This window comes from Corvus hawaiiensis, chromosome 3, assembly GCF_020740725.1.
Source record: "Corvus hawaiiensis isolate bCorHaw1 chromosome 3, bCorHaw1.pri.cur, whole genome shotgun sequence".
NCBI lineage: Eukaryota > Metazoa > Chordata > Aves > Passeriformes > Corvidae > Corvus > Corvus hawaiiensis.
Window position 1 is genome coordinate 82045676 of NC_063215.1, and position 27490 is coordinate 82073165.

The window sequence follows — 27490 nt, forward strand, 5'->3', positions numbered from 1 at the left end:
CAGATTTGCATGGTTCTTTTTATTCAAATGTTTTGAGATCTGTTTTTTTAAATGTACATATATAGGTATACATATAATACTTGCCACATTTGGCAGCTGTTGTTTATGCATACAAGGTAAACAGGTACTTTTCATACTGAAATCTTGTTTAGTCTGATGAGAGGCATGAAATTCCCAAGCAGATGCTTAGCTCACTAAAGCTGTTTCTGGTCTTTATTTCCAGTTTCATTACTTTTAGTAGTTTGTGACTTTATGTCATACAAGATTTGTTACAAGTAACACAAACTTTGACAGAAGTTTTTCTGTTGTTGTCCTTTTTTTTTTTTTCTTCTCTTAATTGTTGTTTATTTTGTTCCATCTTGTCACTTCAAGCCTCATCAGGAGATTGAAGCACCTCTGAATAATCTCACACAGAGACATGGTGGGTTTCACATATGCACCTTTTTTAAAATAAAGCAGGGTCATCCCCTTTGCCTATTTCCAGGTATCAACAGTCAACATCAAGAATTTCTATACAAAAAGCATGCCATAATGAATGTATAACACACCAGCTACAGAAATAAATGGCAGCCTTCTTTTTAGAGAAACCACAAATGAATTAAAATAAAGCAACAAAAAAACTTCTTCATATATGACACACTTAGGGAGAGGATCTATTTATTCCTGAGCAGGCTGGCAAGTATCCATTGGTGGTCAAGTGGGGGAGAGGGAGGAGAAAAAGAATTTTAAGCTGAAAAAGGCACTAAAGACAAAAATATTGAGGCCTTTAGAACAAAAAAAAATGCACTATGAGAACTATTTTCAAACCATGTTGTTTTACTGATCAAAATCGTATTTGGTGATGACGATAAAGCTGAACATGAAGGATGACGCAAGGTATTCAGGTATTCTTTAACAGAACCCCTGAAGACTTTAGATGGAAAAAACTGAAGAAAACACGTTTGTCTCTTTAGAACCTTATATTCCAATGCCTTCAGATATTCAGTATATGTATCTGGATGAAGAAACAATAGGAACTCAAACTAGAAAAAAGTGGTTGGGGTTTTTTTTGTTTGTTTTTTTAAATTAGTACTCCTTACATTTAAATCTCATCTTTTAGACTGGCAAAATTACTTGTGACAAGTATTTAAAGTTGAGATTATGGGGTACGTTTCTTTTACAGGATTTGTAAAATACATTCTCATCTGTTTCAATGCAGGTCCATCATCACAGAGGAGACAGTGCATACAATTTACAAGAGAGATTTGTAGTAAAATCCAGAGATACGCAAAACCAAACATCTCAATATAATACTAGCTTGGAAGTCAGGTGCAAGTTTTTCAAACTGTACATGTATTTTTAAAAAGATACTGCCTTTTAAAATGTTTATATATCGAAGCATTTTCATTAAGATCAAACACTTTTTAAAACCAGTAAAATTATAGCAGCAATACGGGAGAATATCTAAGCCACATGAACATTAATAACTAAAATAAAACCAAACATGAAATACTACATAAGTCAGATGTTTGTGTTAATACCAAGAACAAGTAACACGCAATTACTTATGTCAAACCAGGAAATCTGGATTTGTTCATCTATGAACAAATCTTGTATAGTTCAAGGCTACCATTTACAAAGCAGTGTTGATTTCTGACTTTCAGAATCACCTTCCTGGAGTGTCCTGGAGAACTCACTTGAATCTTAAATTCCAAGTCTGACTAAGATTGTTTTTTAAACTTTGTTTAGGAACTAAGGATGCTTTTAAATACTGATTCCTTAAAATGAGGCCTATTTTATTTACACTATTCAAAGTTTACTTTTCCTTCCAACAACAAAATGTGCAGGAGGATTTACTACATGCTATACAATGTAAAAATAGACTTTAAAAAGTCAGAACAATGCAAGTAAAACTGTACAGTGTTTGTTCCCTGCTCCAGTTCATTGCACTATTAAGTTAAACTGGATGAGTTGTCATGCCCAGTTGACTTACTGTATAATCAGAAAATCCACACACACAGAGGAGGTAAATGAATACTGCTTTAGGTATAGAGCCAAATGAAAAAATAATATGAGTTATATCCAAGGAAAGCTTCTCATCACAGAAAGGAGCATGGCTAATTCTGAAAGGCAGCCCTCTTCATGTAGGACACAGAACTGCAAAAAAACCACAAATACACATAGATAAATATCAGTGAAGCTGGTCTGCATAAAAATGTAATGTATATACTAAAATACTTAAATATTGGATTCTACCCTATTAGTAACACAGTAAAATCTAGTAATCAACTGAAACTGGCAACTAAGTTTTCAGCCTCTCTCAAAAGTTAAGGAAGTGACACAACCCACTATCTTTAACTAATATTATCCAGAAATGAGTTAACTAAAGGTCATGTCTTAAATAGTGCTTTTTAAAGTGTTATATCTGAAAACAAAATATTAAATAACAGGTGACGCATGCAGTTATATTTTAAAAATATGCACTGACAATTTGAGATTCTAACTCTACTTTCTAATTCTGGTGCGTGTACTAGAATCACACAGTGGGAAGATAAGACATGTCCTTCATGTGTTTCTCATTCCTGTTTCAGTATAAGACACAAACCTCAGAGCAATCCAGCTTTCAAACCAATGCTAGCACAACACAAAAGCAAATAAAGAAGTCAGGTGTAACAATTAAACAAAAACTTCAAAGGCAAGAAAATAAAATGTTCTCATTATCTGAAATATTTGCATAATTTAAATAGAACAAGGTGCAAATTCTTGCTTAGTTAAAACAAAAAAAAATATTTTAAGTTTTTACTTGAAAGATCAGTTATGAAATAGCAAGGTGAAAGATGGACAATTATTCTGCTTCCATGACATCTACATTCAGAAAAAAAGAAGAAAACAATACTAGACATTTCAGGCATTTTACTAACTAGTAATGTATAGCATATTATTTTTAGCACTCTGTCACAATTACTGTTTGAGGACAACTGGAAAACAATACAGCTTAGCAGTAAATACATCTTATAACAGTTTACAGTAATAACACATCTGATTTCAAAGGCAATCATTTCAGCTGTAAGTACATACTTATATATTTTATACAACAGTTAGGTAAAAATTGTCCTTGTACATGAAGCTAAATCTTCACATTTTGTAAAAACTGGAAGTACAAAAGTACTAATCTTGAAATAACATGTCTAGACGTGATACCAGACAACCTACCCTAACACCTTAATTCTGTGTATACACCGGTTAACATTTCATATATATCACTGATTTGTTCCGGAAGTAGCTAAATTAAGGAACTCTTGCTTCCAGCAGATTTTGTCAGATATTCTTCACTACCCATATAGCAATAAAACAAGATGATTCCCCTTCCCACAATGCTGTCCTCAGCTTCTACTTTAAACCTGCTGTGAACTCCATCCCAGCAGGCACTCCCATGTTCTCATGGCTCCAAACAGACTGGAGCCCCTGCATGTGCATTCAAGTAGGTGAATACATCAGACCCAAGCAGATGTTGGCTTTTCAAGGCAACAGCAGTCAGCTCAATACAAACAGCAGTTTCAGTCCTTCTCCTACCTAGATGCTGCTCCCTACAGTATTTCTGTTACTCCCACAATACTTGTTTCTGTCTTGTGGGGTTGAAATTGGCAATTATTATTTGTGAGATTGAAGACAAAAACAATTGCACAGAGGGATTTTCTTCAGAACGCAACCTAAACTTGCCATACTGCAAAGATTACAGGTGCAACTACACTATATATAATATATATAATACTATCAATATAAATACTAATTTTTATAATTTGTAAAATATACTACCTGCATTATTGTACTCGGCAAATTAATCATAATGAAGAAAGTCATTACATTATACATGCAACAAGAAAGACTGAAAGCTTCTTTAAAAAGAAAGTAAAAATTCAATGTGCAGTCCATACAAACACACTTTCATTAAAGGATATGGTACCTATTACTGTTGCAACACCTAAAACCAATGCAGCTACAAGGCATGACACAAGTATCTCCATCTGCTTTACAGCCTAACTTGTGCACAAGAAACTTGGTTTATTTAGGTCTTTCAATGGACATAAGCACAGTGTTTTCAAAGCACATTGTATTTGTTCAACCATCAAAAAAGGTCAATAGAAAGATGAGCACAAACAGCATTTAAATACTGTGACCTTACGAAGCTGCCAGCTTCAGTCCAGAAGCGTGCTTGCTAAGGTAAAGAATTTCAGTCTTGGTTTGGTATTTCTTTCCCTGTCAGTAATTCATTCCCCTACCCTTTTTCAAATCCCAGTTTCTCCTTCATGACTCCTAGTGATAAAATGTAGTAACAATATTGATATATTAAAATACATCCAGAAAAAACTAAGCACAATTGCAAATGCTGATCAATTTCATGTTACCATCCATTTTAAGGTCTAAATCTATAAAATATAATGTAAATTATATGCTAGTGGGAGAAGAACTACAGTTCACTTGCAAAGCAAATCACTAATTCCCTTTCATTATTGTTAAGTTCAGGATAGAAATGTTCACTGAAAAGTAAAAACAAACAGAACCTCACAAAAGGAAAAATATCCCCTTGAAAATAATTAGGCTGCAGTAAGAGCAACATGAACAAGAGAAGGTAAGCTGCTACACTGTACCACTCCTCACAGGGTTTGTACTTAGTCTGGCTTTGGGATACTTACCTTTGAGGAGATACTTCTTACAGAAAAGATCCAGGGGAAAGCTAAACACCCCTGGAAAGAGGGACTTAAGCATGACAAGGAAAATGATGGTATTTTTAACATTTGGGGGGACACAAGGGGCAGTAGAAATTGGGGAAAGAAGATGCTTTAAAGAAAGCAAGCACCAGAAATATTTTCAAAACTCATAATCCTATTGAGAAATGCATATAGAGTGGTTTTTCCCCTAACATGAAATGCACTGAGTTGTTCTTTTTAATATCTTTATTACACTGGATTTGCCCACACCAGGTTTCGAGGATTTCTACTTCCAGCATTTCAGAAAGATTAGCTGGTTATGAAAAATAAAGTGCAAGAATGATCCATAGTAACACAGAAGGTCAATAGCAGATCTGGCTGCAGAACTGTCCTTCAAGTTCCTGCTCTTGTCCAAACAACTTTACTCAATCATTATGAAATGAAGATAGTGAGTATTAGACAACACAGAGGAGTCTGCGTGTGTCTTCCCACATGATCCAAATTTCAGAATTATTTTGGCATTTAGCTCAAGTTATTCAAGATAGTGAATTCTACAAAACATGTTGGAATTCAGAGAAAATATAAACTTATTTCACTATCTTCAGAACACCAATAATGTGGTAAGATTTCTTGTTACATCAACACTTATGCTCAATCTTATGGTTCCATTTACCTTTCCATGTTCACAGCATTCTTCTTTTATTTGTTCCTTTACATTGTACCAACAATACTTTGGGAATAATCTTTTTCCTGACATTTTTTCTTCAGTTCTTGCTTCTGAACAATTAAAGCAACTTTTCAACAGTGCCCACCCATATCTGGGCAAGTCTATTAATCATTCTGTGGACAGTCATAACACCCACATAAGACTGCATATTCTAATTTTTTACATACCACAGAATAGCAAGACAGTGCTGCTTTAAAAAATAATTAAGAGCTTGTTTTAAGTTTCTTTTTCTGCTCTGTAAAACAGAATATAAAGTTTGAAAAAAGGTTTTACCAGCGCAGTCAGATGCCAAACTGGATTTCCCATAAAGCTACACATATCCTAATGTCACATGTCATTTACTGTCTGCTTTTTTTTGTTGTAAGATTGGAAAAAAAAGATCCTCAAAGGAACATGTACTTAACATATTTTAACAGAACCAAGTACCTTTGGTGATATAATTCACACATTTCAAAATTTCATGTCTGATTAAAGCTTAAGAAAAAGCAGTAAAATCCATTCAGTGTAAAATGAATACAATTACCACTACACCATACGGATTATTATCACTGGGCCCAGAACTTCTTTCAGAAAAAAAATTCAAACCCTAAATCTTAAAGATTTTTACCTTGCCAAGACATTTTTAATCTTTACAGTGAAGAGAGCAGAATCCTCAAAAAGTAGGTCACTCCTTTTATTTTGGAATTTAACAATTGGGTTAGAATTTCAGGTATGAAAGCTCACCTGAACATTGATCTAAGTGGTTGTAAAGAATTCAACCAATCTCCTTTTAACTAACTTTAAAAATAATGTCTAGACAATAGACAGATGGCTGGGAGTATTTTGTGCCATGAAAGCCTTGCTGGAATTTAAGGCCAGAACTTTTAGCAGCAGAAAAAGAGCAATACGTTACAACTTCAGAAACAATTGGAAGACTTTGCCTGTGCCATAGAATAAATCCACATTACCAGGTTAACACTGTTAGCTGAGTTATAAATATTTAACATAATGTCAGCATAGCATATAAAGTTTAGTTAAGGCTACACTGAAAGGAAAAGTAGAATTCTGTGCTCACAACTCCTTGCCACTGGGCACACAAACCCACAGAGGATGAAGAAAGGCTTGATTCTGTTCACTAAGGAAGTGGTAGCTGAGGGGAAATTGCCTTTTCCTTTCACTATGAGTGATGTGGGTGATTACTCTTCATGTTCCCACAATTTGTGTTTCACAATTTAAAGACAGCAGTGTTTGCATATAATGACCTGTTTGACCCAAGACACTTGATGGATGATGTTTTTGTAATTGTTGCATCTAACTAGTAGAATCATCCCTCGTGACTTTTAAGTAACAAGCATGCAAGAGGCAGGAAGGCACTTCAATTGAAGCTTACTACGTCATCTTCTCATATATTCAGGTAATCTGCTTTTATAAACTTTCTTTGCTTATAAAGAAAATTTCTCCATTTCCCTAAGATGCCAGTTTCTTCTCAATATCCCAGTAATCTGCAAGTTCTTCTGGATAGCTACATCTAAAAATAAGAGCAGACACTGTGAAGAGCACTGTTAAATCCAGTCACTTACTACCAGATGTATTAAGAAGAGCAAATAGTTTTAATTACTGACAACAGTTCATCTTCTTGGGTCAAAGATTCTGCTTCACAAAACTACAGTTTAGTACCATCACAACTGATAAAACCTTGACCATGTTCCTACATGGCTCACAAGCAAACAAATCTGTCTAATTTAGGAAGAATTTTTAGAAAGAGTAACAATGGAAAAATCAAAGGAATCAACTGAAAGGACCTCTGCATTCTTATTGTATGTGACATTTCTTCAACCCTGCACAAAACTTAGAAACGAGTCTCTTTCAACATGAAGTCTGTTGGAGCTTCCAGAATACTAAATGGCTTTTTTCAGCTTTTCTGAAGTGACAGAACACTATATGTCACCCATCATTTAAACCTGGAAGTACTTTCAAATATCTGTGAGATGAGATTACGAGAGTGACTGTAAGTTTGTGTAAGAAATACAAAACCCTTTAAAAATCATATGGAGTGAGTTAAGTCAAATGATAGTGTATTTGAAAAAAGGATGAGACCTGTAATGCATGATACCAAAAGAAGAGAAAAAGTTTTGCAGCATCTGAAAAGCAGCATATCATGAACATTTTGGCAGCAAACAAAAAGGCATCCATCATCCTTCTGTACGGCTATTTGTTCAGATCTTGGGAGTTTGATGCATTTGCTAAACTTTAAACACTTAAGAAAATTGTATCATATACCAAGAACTAAGTAAGAACATAAGCATTAGCAAGATCTAGGCAAAAATGAAGTCAGACGAAAAACATTTAAAAATAATCTAACAACATGGAAACTACCTGGAACAACTCCTTAAAGCTAAAGCAAGCAGTGTTTTTCAATGTCTGACATTCTATTAACATAATCAATGCGTAAGACTGGAGAATAAATTATTCACACAAAAACTTTCGAAATAAAATCCTAAGAAGGTATAATAAGTAAAATAAATACTTTTTACTATTGATCAGAAGGTAACACTTGAAATGAAGCTGTAAGCACTCTGCATAGCAAATGCATTATTACCATGGTCAGTTTGAGTTCCAACACTTAAAAAACTGTACAATGGAAGATTTTAACTATACCCATTTCACTTCATAAGCCAGACTTCTTTGCTCCTGCTGATGCCATTAAGCAGTTTGTTATATTTTACTACCACAAACAAACATGTTTTATTTATGAACTGTACGCTCAGAAAGCTTGGACAAAATAGAACATAAATGAGAGCTGTGTTTGATTGAAAAGCAACATAATTCATGAATGCTGTAGGATCACTATTTTCAAAAACACCTTTTAGGTACTAATACCATATATGTATTAATTTAGCATCAAATAAAAACCCTGCTAAGAAGCATACTCACCCTTTAAAATATAGTCTGTTAACAAGCTTGGCACTTTCTCGCTATCCTCTTTCATGGCATGAAGAACTAAAGTATGAAAAAAATAAATCAGATATTTAGTCATAAATTAAACACAATACTTAAAAGAAATAGCATGGAGCATTTCCAAGTACTCATAGAGATATTACTACCAGATGAAAGAAATCTCTTAACTGAAATATGGGAAGATACAAGACACGTCACATCCCCTCCACCTTTCACTTGTGTAATTCTCACCCAGCTCCACAGTTCATGGATGCAAGAGTCCCATTTCATGTGGTTAATTATTACAGTAAAATGCCATCAGTCATAACAACAGCAACAACAAGAAGAAGCTCCTCCTCCCTATAAAAATTCTCACCTAAAGAAAGTCACAACATCCAAAACTAAAGTATGCTAACAAATATTGATGGGCTGGAAATCTCAGGCCAGAAAAGTATGCTGCATTTCTTAACTATCTTTGATCATTACCTCAAATAATGGGATAATGCTGTGAATGATTCTATGGAAATATCAGTGGTGCTTATTTTCCTCCCTGAAATGGTGAATGTTATCTGCTGTAGCTTAGAAAAATCTTGAATACATGACTGAATTTGGCATTAACTTAGAATAATGCAAAAATGCCATTTTTGTGACATATATGGATAGATCTTGTCCATCTTTCCGATTTCTGAAGAAGGAAAACACATGGACAAGCTTGACTGGACACATATAAGCCTGTCTATCACTACATGAAGAAAAATGATGACTGTTCCTTATAAAGCACTCAGGCCATGATGGACAGAATCAAAAATACAAAATTATACTGAAAAGCAATATTTAATAAACTCCAAATTCCTCATATGAGACTCTAAACTCAAATTATAACAAGTGTTTTATTTCTAGTTTCATGTTGAAGTAAGACATTAGCGTTCATAACTATGGAGTAAATCACAGCTTTGAAAGAGAAACCAACTGGGCAACCCTAAACACCTGCTTCACTGTCTGCCTTATCAACAGCAGAGACAGGGCGTCACAAGTCTGCAACTGAGTCAGAGGGTCAAGCTCCAACCAGCCCACAGAAATCAATACTGTTAATACTCTTTACAATGCATTTGTGTCAGACATTTTGTTAATAAACCATCAAACAACACAAAATGTTTTTAAGAGGCTTTTACCCATGCTTAAAAGTGTCAAGTGAAATTTAAATATGGCAAGAGGAAAAAATTTCTTTGCAAGAATAAACATAAAATGAGAAATTCTTTGTCATAAAGTAAATATGAATTAACACCTAAGGCTGTAGAAAAATAAAGGGAACTTTAATTCCTACTTAAACATTTAATTTACTCTTGAATTTATATAATATTTATTATCTCTTTCCAGGAAACAACCAATGAGCCAACCAATTTACCACCCCTCAGCCACCTGTGGAACCACAGAACTGTTGCTGAAAATCACCTTAAGACATAGTGAGATTCTCCACTGAGACCTGATCAAACACATTCTACCATCTATTTTCAAACTGTTCCTATAAACGTCCAATGAAGGAGATACTATTGACTCCTAGAGATGCTCTGTTACATTAAATCACCTTAAGTAATTTTTTTAAAAATACAACTTTGATTTCTTGCAAATTAGAATTAAAAAATCCCAATGAAATCAAACAACTAGAGGACTTACAACTTCAAATAATTTTGAGGATCTGGGCTAAAAAAGGTGTGAAGAATGGGGAAGTCAAAGCATTGACAAAACTCTGTTTGGTTTGGAATTCCTACTTATCAAAATTTATGAAGAACAAAACCCCTCCACGAAAACCACAGAGAGAAACAGGCTATTTTAAAGGCAGTCAAGTGCAATCATTATGGAACTAGTCCTAAGTATCTTGACATCCACTCCATTTTGTCAAAGTCATTACAATAACCTCAATAAAGCACAGCAAATGTAAACAAATAAGGATATATCAGGCACTGTAAGACCAAACTGTATGCTATGCAGCCAACATCAAAATGTGAGAACATTTACTTCCTGATACATGCTAGTTCCTGGCCTTCAGGGTTTCAGAGAACAGCTAGGAAACAAACCTACCATGAAGGCTCAGAACACAAGCTGGCCAAAATGTATGGTTAAAATCATGCACTTTTACATACATGCCATGGGATAAGGGGGAAGAGAGAACTGGATGGATTCATTGGCTTTGAGCAACTGGAAATACAAAACTGAGGAAAAATACAAAAAGGAGGAAAGGATCAGTGGAATTTCATATGCTCACTTTTGGTTAATGTTTGAAGATCTTCAACAGATGGGGGTCCATTTTTCTTCTCATAAGGAATGACGGTTGTTAAGTACTGTCAAACGAAAAACAGAGTTACTTGGCAGTTCTTTCATGCAACAGTGTTGCTTGCATTTTGTTTTGTAAAAATTGTATCAATTGAAATTGCTAGCCATAAATAATCATCTTTCAGAATAGATTAAGATTTTACCTCTCCTATCTCAGAGCTTTTATCACAGAAACCAAAAAAACCATGGTTTTTTCCAAATTATGTGGCTGCCAGAAGTCATGCAGCTAACTGTCCTCTCTGCAGAGAAAATTATGCTGCCCCACAGTTAGGTGAAAATGAAAACAGATGGCTTTCACCTTCTGCTGCTATACACTTCCAACCAAAAAAAGAACAAGGCAAGCCTAATGAAACTTAATACCCCAGAATTTGGAATTTGATCTAAATTATCAGTTTTAACAGTTACGTGTTCTAACAGATTGTTTCAAACCAACTCCTTTTTAATTCTATTTACTGAAATCTTTAATTCTTGTCTGCTTTAAAAAAAAACCCACAAAAAATTTCTTAAATCTTTCAAGATTTTCATACCTGCAGTGCAACTAAGATTTATTTTCAAATTCTTGATGTAACCCTGTTGGTCTTTCATTACACGCATTTTAGGCAACATCTTACTTTGCAGCCTATATGAATGCATATTCTCCTTAAAGAGGCCAGAATTTCAAAAGTACTAAAATAGCTGGGATTTTTCACAATGGAAAAGCTTCCCAGAATTTCCCTCAAGTCAATTTTTAAGAATTAAACAGGAACTTTATTCTGGGTTAACAGCTACAAGGCAGTAGGCAAAGTAACCCTCAATGTCTCATTCGGCTCAACATGCTCGTAGTTCTCCAAGCATCAAGCAGCAAACACATTACAAACAAGGTACAAGGTCTCCTCCTCTCCTGGTAACAGCCCTTCAGTGAGAGTCACGTGTAACTCAGCCTCTGGTGGAGAGCTGCACTTCGCACAAGGAGACCGAGGGCTGCCACACGCAGCTATAACCACTGCCGTGTAACCACTGCCGTGTAACCACCGCCGTGGAACCACTGCCGTGTAACCACCGCCGTGTAACCACTGCCGTGGAACCAACTGCCGTGGAACCAACTGCCATGGAACCAACTGCCGTGGAACCAACTGCCTTGTAACCAACTGCCTTGTAACCACTGCCGTGGAACCACCGCCGTGTAACCACTGCCGTGTAACCACTGCCGTGGAACCACCGCCGTGGAACCACCGCCGTGGAACCAACCGCCGTGGAACCAACCGCCGTGGAACCACCGCCGTGGAACCACCGCCGTGCAACCACTGCTGTGTTTGCAGCACGATCACGCACCTCACACCCAACCACACAATCTGCCTAAAAGCCAAACAGACCCAGTTCAGTGGCACTTAACCACTTGTACAGGTGGTCCTGACACCTCCCCAAGACTTTCTGCAAACACGGAGTGCTTTTCTCCCTCCCTTTTCTTCTGGCATTTTCTCATGTCCACTCAGCACAGCAGAGGAAAGCATACAATGCTTCTTAGGAAACAATCAATTTTCAATTTCTTTTCCAGGATATGTAACCAACAAGTGTCACCAGAGAACTGTGCTCTTAATAAAATTATCACAATCAATAGCTAGATATAAGGCTGCTGAATCTGCCAATGGCAGAGATGAAATTGGATCTACTAACACAGAAATCAGATTTCTGGCTGTCTTTTCCAGCCTTCAGAACTAAGTGGCATTCTACCCTTTACCTGGACAATAAAATACCAGGATATTTCACTGCACCAAATACCAACTAAGCCTATTTCCCTTCTTCTGTAAACTTCACTTTCCATTTTTCCTCTCTAATAATAGCAATTAAAAACAAAAAAAGGAATTTCTTAGTTTCCAGAAATACTTTCCTTCTTCTCATCCTTTGCAGCTGTAACAATCAGTCTCTGTAACAGCACTATAAAAATTCATTTCCTGAACCGCTGTGTGAAGGATAATGTATTATGAAAAGAAAGAAGGAGTGACTGAAGTGTAGCTTACTGACATGACCAAGTGTTACATCTGCTGTGACCTCTAAATTTTTGAAGCAGATTTGTGATATGATAAAGCAGCAATTCCCACTGCAATTTTTCATCACCTATGAAGAGTGTTTGCTATGCCTGAAAACCAAAATGAAGATGACTGTCTTGAAGATTCTTCCAGAAATATGATCACAGGAAGAGCTACCAACATTTCAATGTCTTTTTTTTTTTTTTTTGACTGCATTATCAGATAGGAACAGGGAGTTCCCCCTGGCAGTTTCTCTTTAAGTGTTGAAAATCCCTAAAGTAATTTTCACTTACACCTCAAACACATGCACAGAAAAAAGGACTAAGATTTTAAAAAGGAAAGTACCCACTATAAGATGGTAGTAGAAGGTGGTAAATATAATAAATAAAATTTTAAAATAGAAAAGAGTTCTGAAATAACTGTACAAACTTGTCATAAACTTTTTTACGTTGTAACCTTATGTGTTGGAACTTCTGGCTTTCAAGGTACACAAAAAATTGTCTGTCCTTGCATTGTTTTTTACCACAATTCCAGATTTCTAACTCTTCCCTGATAGCAGAAAACACCTGAATTTATAATGACAAACACCTGAGTTTATAATGACACCCTGAAAAAAATCACTCAAACTAATATTGTGAGAGCAGCATTAAGGAACTGAATATCTGATACTTGTTTAATTTTGCAACTTGTTGCAGTAAGAAGATTACACCAGTATTTCAAAAGCAGGGCCAGGGTTTGGTAACGCGACAAAAACCCCTAATCAAACAAAAAACTCCCAAACAGAAAACAAATGCCATAGAAAAATGGATTTCCAGGAATAAATCAGAACAGAGCTGGTATCTTTTCTACCTTTCTACCCCATATTTAATTTTAAGTTCATGTTAATTCCATGATTTGCTTTAAGATAAAGAAAGGGAAAGAAATCCCCATAACCATAAGGATACAGAAAAAGATAAATCAGGAGAAAAGTATGATCGACATGAAGAATAACATTAGTAAATTAACTCAAAAAATGACTGCAAAAGTGATTCAATCAGTGTTATTTTTAACATATGATTATGCTACTTATGTCTACATAGGAGACAGTGAAAGTCTTTTAACCAAAAATATGATGGAGTGGCATAGTTAAATAAGGTCACTTTATGAAAATATATGCTATTTAAAATAGCTAAAGATACAGGTATAAAAAGCTGTAATTTGTGGTAAGATAGCAAAGAAAAAAAAAACCAGCACACAGGTACAGCTTTACTAGTACTGTGATAATGCAGAGTGATAAAAACTCTTGTTAGGTAAGTTCTGTGCATGTGTTCAAGATCCCCAAAGTTGAGGAAAAACAAATAGCTGGATAATGTATTAATAAAATCTCATACATATACCTTGCCTGAGGAAGTGGGCAAGTCTTTGATTTCCAGCCTCATGATTGCAGAATGACTTGAGAGAAGTTGTTTCACCTCCCAAACTTCTCTGCAGGATACAACATTCATCTTCCAGACAAAAGCCTAATCAGCCTTGACTTCTAAACTGCCAGCCAATTTATTGCCTCAATGGACTTCTCACCGGAGGAAAAAAATAACTCTAATGGACTCCTCTGACAAAAGTGCATAAACTAAATAGTGGGTACACGTTAAATAATGTGAAATACCAGTATTTTGTAAAGTGTGCCAGAAGACTAAACAACAGTGTAAGCATTAGGAGTTCACTAAAATTCAAAATGCAGTTAATAAAATACATACATACAGATCTGAAACAGCAGGCAAGTTATTACTTGGAAATAAGGCATAAGAACCTTGCTTCCAAGGTACATACAACATCTACATGATGCCCACTGAAGCTGGCTCTCTGCTTTACATTTCAATATTTAAACAGCCAATGAAAAGACACAGACTTGCCTATAGCTCGTGTATTTTATATTGGTAATCTGCATTGCACACATTCGGCTGCTTTTAAAATCATGCAGTTTTTCAAAGGCAAAAGACAATACGGTCTACACATTTTCCAGGTGCTACTCTGTTTTTAGATGTATCGGCTCTGAACATTCGAAGAAAAAAGAAAACAAAACCTTTTTTCATTATGCAAGTTTCTAATGCTGAAGGGGGAAACACTGCATCTAACCTGATACACATTCTTTGACTAGTTATTAGATTTTTATCGACATGCAATGTATCTAAAGCATGCATTATGCTAAAACAGACTTTTAGTTTGGCGTAACAAACATGGGTTATCAGCTCAGTGCATCAGGGTATCAAGTCTTGACTCTCTTGAGCTGTTGAGGAGAGAAAGAGACTGCAAGCTGATCACAATTCCGAGGTAGGGAAGGAGCACAGATTCCAGCATTTTGTCCTGGTTTTTCCTGTCTCAGCATTTATCTTCAACTACTGTCAGTTTTCAAGATCTCAGCTCCTACCAAAAGTGCAGGCAAAGAACGAGAAAAAAAGGGAGAAGATAGCCCAGCACCTGTTTCTCTCCACTCGAGTTTCCAAACGTGTGGCGGAAGCCATTCTGTATGACATTTGAGATCCCTTCCATGCTGAAGCGCTAAAAGTAGTGAAAACATAGCAGAAAGAAAAAAAAGGGACAGAGAAAAGTTCAGAAGACTATTAATCCGCATTTATCAAGACGATGAAAGACAAATGGCAAAGACAAGCTCCAAGATGTATTTCAGCACATTTCTATTTCTTCACTCATCTACTTAATTTTTTTAATTAAAAAGCAAACCTTATAATGGCAGTTAAGCAGTACTTCTACACCAAAATTTATTTAAACAAAACCTTCACACTGCAGACCTGATAATCAAAACTTGCCTTTTACAGCTGTTTCATTTAGAAATGTAAAAAAATAGCATTTTTCAAAGTTCAGCTCCCAGTAAAATCCCCTCTAACATTTGTGTTTGAACAATGTATGTTTAGAGACACTACTGACAAGAATTTTTCAGATTTTAAGCACATACTAGAAACACTGTTCAGAGGTAGTCATTTTCAGCTCCACCTCTTAAAAACTTTTTATGCTTTCATGCTTCCTTTTCCACAATTGAAGGAACAATTAGTATTCCCCATTTTCTGTATTATGATAAAATATACACAATCAGTTAATAACACACCCATATTGATTTCAAGCTCCATTACATGGAATCCAAGTCAAGAAAAAGCAGCATATAATCCAACTACACATTTTTTCCTTGAACTTTGTAATCCTTTGTGCTTGCTGGAGAAGTAAGAAAAAAATCAAAATCAAAACAGTTTTGATGTTTAGCATGCAATATAAAATGAGCAAGTGACAAGAACATAAAATGAAACAGCCAAGCTGCTGACACAGGGCAGTATGGTGACCACACCTCAGCACGTTTATCTGAATGTATTTATTTATGTGAGGGGAATGAAACATGCTGGAATACAGTATTCATTTGCTTTCTAAAGCACACGAGGTCAGTAAAGACATAAATTTTGCCAAAGCCATCTTAACTCTTTTAAGATATCCTATTTAAAGGAACTGGTATCTTCAAGCCCTGACTATTTTTAACTGCTCCCCAGTTTCCCCTTGTGAGAGAGGTAAAAGTTTAGAAGTCTAAGAAACTGATTTACCCAAAGACTGTATCAAGGACAAAAAAATTAAAATACCTATTTTTTTTTTTTTTTTTTATATTCAGTTATAGTATCTACAGGAGAATTCATTTTCTTAAGAGTATGAAAACTCTTCTTCCAATCTTTGTATTTAAATGAGACGTCATTTTAGTTAACAAAATGACCAACTAATACATTATTTATGAACAGAAACTCTGACTTCACAAAGCTACTAGAACATACTATCTGCATGTTCACATTCTCAGCACTTTAAAAAAAAAAAGAAAGAAGAAAAAAAGGGTGCTGAAGAAAGGAACCTTGCACCTCTTTGTGTGAGAGGGCTCTCAAATCTGTCCTTGGTGACAGTGAAATCTATTTTCAAAGGAATCACACACATGCAGCTACAGTCTCACTTGTGAGCTAATCTGTTCAATCCCTCTCAGAAAGCAACGTGACACACCTGTATCTTGAAGTGACCAAATGTCTTATACTGGGAACATGTAAGTTATACCTGAAAGCATCATTCAAGTTTCTAAACTTTAACCTAACCAGAACAGCTTATGAATCACTAGACTCAAGTTTCAAAACAAAGTAGTTATTTTTCTTTCTAGGTAAACATCCCTTTTTAGTTTCCCATGACTGAGAAGCAAAAAGAAACTACTGACTGTGCTCTTGTAAAGGGACAACAATTTTGTATGGTTTTCCAGATATGTAATTTCTTAAAGTTCCACTAAAACTTAGCTACACACAGAAACATCTCTCATTTGACAGATGAGATCAGAACCCTATTTGGGTTATATCACAGGTATCTTATGCTTGTAAGTTTAGAAATAAATCCTGAAGTATTAATATTTAATTATAAATGTTTATTCCTTACATTTGAAAAGCAAACCCCAAAACCTTCTGATGTCCAACTGAAGCATTCTTTCTGGGACTTAACCAAGATCTACAAAACTACATTTTCTGCATCCCATAAGAGGCACAAAGAAATTTAAACATTAATATCTCACTTAAGTAATTTTAAATTATACTAGACAGATAACAAAGAAAAAATTGCTTTGACAAGCTAATAACCTAATTTATTTTGTGCTCAGACTCCTCTTATTCAACTCTACTTGAAAGACATTTTTCCTTTTGTTGCTATGTTCTGTAAAGAATAAAACAAATTATCTCCTCCCTGAACACATGCACTACACTTTGACCTCCTCCCCGTCTCTTGTTGAATGTAGTAACTCTGCCACAGGTTAGGAGATCCAGGGTCAGACACTTACTTTTTTTCCAGGGTAAGACACTCACTTTTTTCCTACCTGAGAATGAGCATGATCAATAAATATCTGTGCAACTACAGCAACAATAGTACTGAATTTCCTGCAAGACTAACACATACTAAAATTCACACACTGAAACCAAACAGATAAATGAATTTGCCTACTGATAATAGAAGAGAGAGCAGTACGTCCAAAGACAGTATTTTTTGCAAGAAAGGTATGCTAGTTCCAGGCTGATTTGCAAACAGTTAAAAAGTCTTTTCTGAATATGAGAAGAGTAAAATATATAACCCTTTGAAAAAAAATTCTCAATAGGAAAAGCTTAAGCCTTGTTTGTGAATGAAGGCATCGAAGCAGGAGTACCGGGTATCTTAATATAATCTAGGACTACTTCTTCCCATAGGGGAAAAAAACCCCCCAAAATTTAAATGTATAAAGACTTATAAAAATTTTCTTACTGTTCCAGGCATATGACCTCTTTCTTGTTTGCCATTCTGAGGACTACCATTTTTCAGCTTCTTTTTCTTCTTCGCTGTTTCTTTGTGTTCTCGCTGTTTGTTTTGTACTTCGATGAGGACAGAAATGAAGCTGTTTTTCACTTCCTTCTCAAACTCCAACTCATCTCGTAGAGCCAACTGCTGTACCAGTTCTTCAGAATAATCCTTAATAGCAGTCTCAATTTCTTCTAGCAGTTCATTTAATTCAGTAACAGACAATCTTTTTACTCCTACAAATAGTTAATATAAAAAGTAGTATGTCAAGATTTTAAGCATGAGAAAATTTGTGGGAATTACAAAAAAAAGTACTCTGAAATTTTTCAAAACAAAAAATTCAGTTCTAAAACCACACAGAACAAAACAATATTCTGAAAGGAATAAACACATCCCAGAGATTACAAGATTAGCAACAAAAAGATGGTTAAACTTTCTTCTTACTTCTGAGAAATCTGAGATAACCTGCAAATATGAAGAGTGTGCTGGTCGTTTATGCTGGAAACTGAAGTAAGTGCTAAACTTCTAACACAATTATTAACTGTTACTTTCCTCTGCACACACTGTTTAAAGTAAAAGGCTTTCATATATTCTGAACTATTGGGTGATGTGTTACAGAGAGTGCAATCACAACCAAGAAAATGTTCTGAGGCTTGCTTGGGTTAAAAGTGGGCATATCTTTGAGGACTGCTTTCTGTTCCAGTTTAAGTCTGACACACCTAGGAAGCTGTTAAGTCCCAGCAGTTGCTGTGTCAAAGAACATAATCTTATTTGGCACCTGAGAAACAGCTAGTCCTAATTACACTGACGGGTACAATCTGTTTAAGGACACTGCATAGATGCTTGCAATTATTTAGTTTCATTGAATCAGTCTAGTAAATACTGTGTCTACAAGAATTCTTGTAAGGCAAAGCACCGACAGACAACTGTTAAAAACTACAAATAAGGCCACAAACTAGAAAAAAGTGTAGCTCTTAGAAGCATCAAAGGTAGCAAGTGAAATGGGAATTTTTTCTCTTAAATTACAGCGGGGAAAATTGATTGGAGAAAGCTCCTTGTCACTTACTTAACTAAAGAGAAGGCAATGAAACCTGTTAAGACCATTCTCCATCAAGGAGCCACAGTTTTCAAGGTAGCTTAGGTCTTAAACTCTGTTCAAACACTGTAACAGTACTGAGAGAGAGCACCTGTGACTCCCAACACTTAAGAACCAGCTTCACAGCCTAAGAAACAATTGCTCCAAAAACATGGGTGCAGGTTACCCAACTGCAGTCCTGACTGATGACAGATCAGTTGTCATTACCAACGTCTTCAAAGGGCTACATAGGAAATACTCAGCTAATACAGCTGAGTGAAGACAGAGGAATTCAAATATAGAAGACTACATGCACTGAAACTTAAGACAGTAGGCTGAAGAACTCACTTGTGTAACCAGAGCTTTATTTTTGGACTGCCTTAATATGTGTCTTTTCCTACCCAAGAAAAAAGTAAATACAAGTGATTTCCTGCTCTGAATTCTAAATGAATGAGCATCTCTGATCTATCCTATAAAAGCCAGACAGTTTCTAGGAAAAACGTGTAAAAATTTCAGAGATGCAGACAAATTCTGAAGCACCTTCACACACTAAAAATAGGTAGCAAGAGCTCTTAATAAAATAGTGACCTGAAAGTCATGAAAGCAGATTCTGAGAAACTGGTGAAGCGAAGTTAAATTATCTGCCAAAGTAACTCAAGCCATTATTTGGTTGAGACTGACCTTTAAACCATAAAGATGCAACAGGTGGACTCCTGAGGCAAAGCAAAATAAATATGATATGAAATACTAAGCAAGCTTGATTAGCTCCAAACCTAAAGACATATGGAACTGTCAAAAAAGCAGGAAGCCCTGCTGAACACAATACATTTTGCTTTCACATTCCTCAGATTTATGTGTTGAGACAGTTAAGAGACCATTTTCATGGTTGGAATCCCTTCCATAAATCTGAAATGTTGCAGAAACTCTAAGTCATGCCACGAGAAGTCGGCCAGTTTTCTGAATCTTCTACAGAGTTTGTATTGTTAACCCAGACTACAGGAAAGAAAGCACCAAACTTTTTAAGAGGAACCACAGTAGAAAGATCATCTGTCAAACATTCTTAGCGACCCTACTACCTTCTAGAATTTGTGCTGACAAATGCACAGCTTAAACAAAATTTTCCATCATGAAACTGATTACTCATAGGTTTTTTTCATACAATTCAACCTACTACAATTAAATTATTAATGTATTTTCTCCTGTGCTTTTGTATAGGGAAGCACAGATGATTTCATTTGAGTAGAAGATACAAGGGGTATTTTTAAGCTTTCTGAAGAGGAATGGAAGGGGAGGACTGAAAAATATGCATGGTCCTTGTGGCAGAAAAAAGAAATGGTTGCCTTATTTTTGTGTTACTGTCTATCGAGATATGTTGCAATGACTGAAACTGTACCAAAGGTACGGTAAAGCTTTATTTACTGCATAGCTTTCAAGAGCTTTAGCTGATCCTACATAGTGTACTGGCATCAAGAAAACGTCACACTTTACAGAAAATAACAAAGTTTAATAAAAAATGACCAACTTATCATTTTACCCATGAAGGAATCTCATTCCACTCTATCAACTGCAGAGTATTTGCTTTAAATTGAAATTCTAAAAAGTTTTATTTTCGTTCTTAGTCGTATGAAAGCTGACAAAGGTAAGTCCTCTATTTACGTTCTAAATCTAGGCTATTCTGTCAGGACATTTTGAAAATATTTTCGAATGCAGATATTTTGTAAGAAGGACTTGGTATGAATCAAACACATGGCAAACTTACCCTTTAAACTGTTTTCAGTAAACATAAGAGCAAAAATACTAAATAAATATCACTTACTCTCTTCATAGCTGTTGTTTGTACTGGATCTCTTGAGAGTCTGAATTTCCTGGGAAAGTATAGAGAGCCGATCTGACTGGGTGGGAGTTTCATCATCTTCTGGATCAGGCGATTCCTGCATCATTTCCTCTATTTCTTCAATCACCTTTGAGAAATGAAAACCCTTATGAAAACCCTCCTGCATGAAGAGTAACAGCCTGCAGTTTGAAGCAAGGCTGGATGAAATTAGCACCAAGACTGGATGGAAGAGGCTCAATAAAATCATACTGACATTTCCTCCCCATCCTTGCTCTCTGAGAATAACCACACCTTGTAACGGTAAATTGGTGATGGCGTAACAAGCAGCGTGTTGAAATGATAGGGTTATTTCTATATGAAGGTACCCATGATTCTGCTTAAGAGAACTGAATTGAAGAGTGAGCTGGAGTATCTTTCCTGAGTATTCAGTTGAAGGAAGACACAACAACAAAAATCAATTACCTCCCCCACCCCCTATTTCACCACACTTCTCTATGTAAAACAAACAACCCTCCCTCCTCCAACAAAAAAAACCAACAAAATGAAAACAAACAAACAACCAACCCAAAGAAAACCTCTCAAAAAAACCTCTATAAACCCAAAAAGCCCCTCTGAACAGCCTGAAAATCTATTGTGCTCATGAGAAGTTTTATGAACTGATCCACCATAATCTGAAGCTGACTTGCATCCCTGGGCATAAGACCTGAGCCAGACATAAAGTATGATAGCAGAAATTTTGTGCACAGATAGCTTACTTTACATCTCATAAATGAACACATTTCTACAGGCTAAATTATTATCTAGACATCTGAATAAATAACACATCAACTTTTAGAAGTTTAAAGGCTGAGATCCAACTCACAGTAAAAAAGAGCCGAGGCAGTTCAAGCAATCCTGTCTCCCATACTATTAACAACCATGTTCGTCAGAGTTCACAGGTAACCATTTATGCAACAACAAAATAGATTATTGTGTTTGCTTACTAAAGCAGGATCTTAACAGACCTGACTCTCATAAACCTTACCCAGAAGAGCAATTTTCCAGATAACTGAAGTAAACCCATGGATTTGATGCCTTTGGATACGAAGTAATTTGAAAGCTTAGTAGCAGAAACACTGATCTGCTTTAATGTTGGGCAAAAACTTCGAAGAATTCTTGCTAACAACAATGCCCCGTGAAGTTATGAACTGCCATACAGTCCTGCTGGAAAACCACAAACTATCATACCACTGAGATTCTGAAAATATTTTTGCTTTTTAACACAAATATTTAATTTAGTAGCATTCCTGACTAATTCATGGTAAGAAATACAGAAAGAATTCAAAGACCCTGAACTACCAACCTCACCTGAGGTATTGAAACACTTTTCAAATCTGAATGCCATAATGACATATCACATATTCTTAAAACCCTAAACAAAGAACAACCAGGAAGCTTAGCTACAGTGAAGAGTAAGAACAACAACAAAAAACAGCAACAAACTAAAAGAACATTCTACACTGACAACATTGTCTTTGCTGAACACTTTACCTGCTCTGCTGTGAAGAGTGGTTCTTCATTGATGCAGGAAACAATGATAGAATGCATATCCAACTGTTCTCTCAGCTCTTCATCATCTGACAGGTCGAGGTTCAAGTTGTCATTTACCTAAAAAGCATGAAAAGGTATATTTATATAAATATATATACAACCCTAATGTAGGTGTATAAAATGCATGTACATGTACAAAAAACAAAAGGGGAACTAATATTGAATTTTAAGAATGAAACTGAATCTTGGCCCATAATAATGGAATCAATAATTCTTTCTGTCAAATAGCCTGGAAAACGAAATCAAAATTGCAACTGGACAAAGTTAAAATAGCTGTCTTTAATGTCTTTAAACAATGTCAGTATATAAAGACCATATACACACTGATATGCAGATATCTACATGGGAGGCTGTCATTTCAATATAAATACTTAAATCTTAACTGAAGATTGACAAACGTCTGTGAGGGGTGAAAAACTTGCCTGTAACATCAAATGTTACACAAACCTCTTACTTTAAGTGCTTTTATAGTTCTAATTTGTCACATAAAAAAAGACATGGAAAAAAAGTTGAAAAGAGTTGATATTGAATGGTAGTATCAGAATAATGGTATCACCCCGGATTATTATAAAAAATGTATTGTTAAATACCTCAGGATCATGTCAAAAAGAAAGAGAAGTAACACTGTTGCCACATATATACCACCAAATGATACTCATCCTTTCAAACCGAAGATATACGTACAGTAAAAGACTTAAGTCCCTTCCTTAATAAGTCAGGCATATTTTACTCTCACACAGTGATATATCCGGGTTTATTTAAAAAATTGTTTCTGTCCTTTCTCTATTACTAGACTGCCACCTAGAAAAGCCCCCCAAAGCTGCAACCCCTAACCTCTGACAACCTCAACTGCTTTAACCGATCTTTGGGCTAATTTACAAGCATCATGACTGGCTGGACAAAGTCCTTGGTTTCACGGTATCAGTTCTGCTTTTCTTGTAATTCCTCCTATTTTCTGTTTCTTCAGAAACCTTAAGAGTTTTCAGATTCATTTTGAACCTGCAACCGACATCCTCAAATAGCTCATCTGTAGGGGAAAACATACAATTTGCACTTCTTCAGCCCTCAGAATGAAGTCAAACGTCCACTTTTTTCCAGAACCTGAATTCCAATAACTGTGCAGTGACAATGCTCCACTATGATTCTCTCTTCACGAACTACACAGATACACCCCCATTTGACATTTTTTAAATGTCTGCAGTCCTCAAATATTTTTTACTATAGGATTATGACAACAATGATGGGATAATAAGCAAGGATAACAATTTATCTAGAAGATCTGCTTTCCCTCCTGACATCTCCAGAAACATTTTGAGAGACTTTCAGAATATGTTTTGATAATACAGACTAATAAACCACCAAAAATGGCATCAGCTGTAATCTGGACTAAAAGGAACACCTGGCTTTCCACCCAGCCACACTCCATGCCTCCTTCTGTTCTCCTGCTAGCAGGGAATGACATATTTAAAAGTAATCTAGTGAAAAAAAAACAAACAAGGAATTGCACAATCCCACTCCTCATACCACTGTGCACACCGCTTCCACCCAGCTACTTCTTTCACTGTCACAGACGCATAAAAGTGTGCACAGACCTGTCACGTGAAGCAACTGAGACCAGGCAAATCAGCCTTATTGACCTTACATTTTTCCCTACTAAAACAGGAGGAGAAATGCTTTCAGCACAATTTTGGTAGCATATTATTAGTTTCAAACGCATCAGGGAAGTGTTGCTTAGCTGTTAGTTTTCATTGTAAGGAAGTTAAAACAAGATACTAACTCGTCCATATGTGCTGTCACATATCCAGCAGTACTGCTGAACACAAAGAAGCAGAAGAAAAGTATGTCAAACACTCCCCACATTCTTTACACATCAGAAGGCATGCCATGTGGAGTGAAAGCTGAAAAAACTTGAGATACATTTAATCCATAAACTCAATTTTCTCTCTGGCACCATACCTAAGATTGGCACCATACCTAAGATTCTTTCTAATCCAGCAGCACCACTTTAAACTTTTTTTTATGTACTTTCTTCATAACTTCCTGCAAATAACTTACAAAAACTATATGAAACATTTTTTTTAATATATTATACTTAGTTCCTTATCAGGAAATCCATTAGTTTTCCCGCCTATTTTTCCGTGACACAAGCTCACAGCATGAGGGGATTGTATTTTTACTTGAAATTAAGGAATTAATTACTCTAAAACCACTTATAAAATCTGAAAAAGCACTCAATAAAAATTGGAAGAAACAGAAGTCAAATTGAAGGGATAACCATGAGACTCAAATCAAGAGAGTTCCAAATTTGCACCTGCCTCTGCTGAACCCCAAAGTATCCTCTTCAGCAGAACAATCTTTGCTCCTGTCACATTAAAAAGCATCTGTTGATTATCTAATGGATGGCAGAAGTCAAAGCACTACCTGATTCTCAGGTTACACATTCAGATATTTTTACAACATAACTGAACTTCACTATGTTTAAAAGATAAGCCACTCATTTCCTCAGAAAACCTGTGAGATGGGAATTCCTCCTAGCTTTTCTTCCTGATGCGTTTTAATCCATTTTTAAGATCATCAGAGGACAACCCCTCCTATAAACCTCTCAGAAGGTTAATTCCCTGCTCCCTCCCCAAAGAACCATTCTAACTCTTAAATAAGGAAAACAAAACAAACTCTTGCACTTCAGTGTCTCCTGGGCCACCTTTCCTGTTAAAGAAGCCATCTGACTGCGGAACGAGATGAAGTTTAGAAAAGTCCTCACTGGATTTACTAAATCAGAGTACTCCTGCCTCTTTTCCTCCCTTACCCAGACCAGTGTTCAATAATGAATCATACAGCAGAAAGATTTTATGTGAAACACTTTCTCATTTCAAATTTTCTTCTGTCATGCTCTGACTCTAATGAACAGTCATCTAAAGCTAACCCAGACTTATTCCAACCCAAAGAGATGCAAACATACATCAGTGGTTCTTTGATTTTTAAAAAGCTCTCATGTATAATGGCAAGTACTAAAAATATTTTCAGCCATTTAATAACAACATTCTTTTATACAAATGCAAGCAGTTTGATTTCCCTGTTGAGTACCAAAGATCCAAAGAGGGTACTTCTGCTGATCAGAACTTACCCCTTTTTCTGAAAGATTCAGTGTTGGCAAGTGCAAAGCTCTGGTGTGGGAAGATTTCCAGTCAACTGCCATCACATTACCATAATTATCAGTCAAAGCATTCCAAATCCTGGAGAGAGGAATAAAGGAACAAAAATGCAGACCTCAAAACAAGTAGCAACTGATCAGTAACAAACATATTCCTAATGATATCTCATCAGTAACTACATTTTCCCCCCTGTATATTCATCTGCAAGTTACTGACAATATTTTTAGTGTTTTAAAGATAAAAGAAAATGTTTTTTTATAAACATAATTTACTTCCCTTTTTAAACAACAATGTATGCACAGCAGTGAAACAAAACAATAAATGAAGACACAGCTTCCATACTAATTATATAACTATACTCAAAATATTTTCTGGGGGTGGATGAGCCTTTCCTTCAATGAAATTTGAGCTGAGCTATAAATTCCATTCCTAACGTTGTTTAGCAGAGGCTGAGTAGCAAATTCTGAGCCAAATCTTTTTCTTCCTTTCCATTTATCACGGAATAATGAAAATACACAGATCAGACTAAAATTTTGGAAGAATTTTTTTTTTCCCAGAAGTATTCTTGCAGAGCTCAGCCCACCACTCTTGTGCTCAGTCAGTCTTTACTGTTTCTAGAGTGTACATCCTCTCTGGCTGTCCTGGAGGCTTGCCTATGCAGAGCTGAGGCTTGAACATGCAGACCTATGCTAGCAGCTCAGACTTTTACCACGGCAGCCCTGTAAGCAGGCTGCTTCCTCAAGTCCCCAGCCAAGCCCTGCCTCCAGGCGCTATGCTGTGGGTGGATGTTTGGAATGGTCACCTAGCTAAGGCTCAGAGGAGGTCAGAGGAAAGGCCGAGGCAGACAGAGAAGGGCAGACAGAGCCTCATCACTGCTCAACGTGATTCATGGTACTCTGAACTTACCTCGCTGTTTACACCACAGCGTTTAGCTAACAGGCTTTTTTTCATTCTTCTCTTAAAACACGGCATAAAATTTAGTTACCTTAAAGTAAGACTGCAGTATTTTTAATGAAGATAAGCTGACTAAATTTACTACAAAATAAGAAATAGAAATGCTAGTAAAATAATGTTAAAAACTGTACAGCAGCACGGATCAGAAAGGCTCTATTGCTCAGGGGGAAAAAACCCCAAACAATTATCGCAGTTGCGATTTTGTTCTTCACCCGCTTTCTGCACTTTCCACATTTAATTTCAAGCACTGAGACAGTGGGCACTTTGTAAGACGCTAAACAAATACTAACCCCGGTCACTGCACTTCAGAACAAGTACTTCTCGCTACCTCGGCGGGGTAAGAAGCTCTGGGATGCTCACGCTCCCCTGGCAGTCAGGGGGATAAAGCCGGAGGGCTCCATGCCAAACCCGCGCCGCGGAGGCCGACCGTGCCCTCTCTGCCGAGGCCCGGCAGTCGCCAGCTGCAGCCCCGGGGGCGGGGAAAGGCTCCGCTCCCGCAGCCTGCTGGACTCGGCAAGGCCCAGGGGCAGCGCTCCCGCAGGGCTGCCTGGGCCGCGCTGTCCCCTCAGGCCGGGCTGGACCTCCCGTTCGTTCGCTCTCCGCGCCCCCCAGCCCGCACTCACTCGTCGTCCTGCAGCGCGCTCTGCTCCGTGAGCGGCCGCAGCGGAACACGGCTCTCGCCGCCGCCAGCCCGGGCCTGCGGGGGCTCGAAGCAGAGGGACAGCTTCGCCCCTAGATCCCCGCCGCCCCAGCCGCTCTTTTCGCGGGCGGCCTCGGGGCCGCTCCCCGCGGAGGGCTGGAATCCCGAGAAGTCCTGCCAATCGCCCGGGTCTCGCTGCGAGGCCGCCGCCGCCGCCATAGCCGCCGCCGCAGCTGGGGACGCGGCGCTGCGCGCTCCTGG

General features: G+C 36.8%; 1 protein-coding gene across 3 annotated transcripts; it reads right to left on the bottom strand.

The window, feature by feature from the left end:
• On the bottom strand, positions 1–27490 carry FEZ2 (fasciculation and elongation protein zeta 2). 3 transcript variants are annotated; one of them, XM_048297657.1, is made up of 10 exons: positions 27213–27490; positions 25608–25716; positions 22424–22540; positions 20876–21020; positions 17952–18220; positions 15123–15203; positions 10595–10670; positions 8329–8394; positions 2585–2613; positions 1–2136 (listed from the first exon to the last, which is right to left on the bottom strand). In XM_048297657.1, the coding sequence occupies exons 1-9, from the start codon at positions 27446–27448 to the stop codon at positions 2603–2605; spliced, it is 1110 nt and encodes a 369-aa protein (XP_048153614.1). In that variant the 5' UTR covers positions 27449–27490; the 3' UTR covers positions 1–2136; positions 2585–2602. The 3 variants fall into 3 exon arrangements, with proteins under 3 accessions (XP_048153614.1, XP_048153613.1, XP_048153615.1); XM_048297656.1 differs by lacking the exon at positions 2585–2613 and having other exon boundaries at positions 27213–27489; XM_048297658.1 differs by lacking the exons at positions 2585–2613; positions 15123–15203.

Coding starts and splice junctions, on each gene's coding strand:
- FEZ2 (XM_048297656.1), bottom strand. CDS start 27,448: ATGGCGGCGGCGGCGGCCTCGCAGCGAGACCCGGGCGATTGGCAGGAC. Junction 25,717..27,212: donor AGCGCGCTGCAGGACGACGA/GTGAGTGCGGGC, acceptor TCCTCTCTCCAG/GATTTGGAATGCTTTGACTG. Junction 8,395..10,594: donor TCTTCAAACATTAACCAAAA/GTGAGCATATGA, acceptor TTCATACTTTAG/TTCTTCATGCCATGAAAGAG.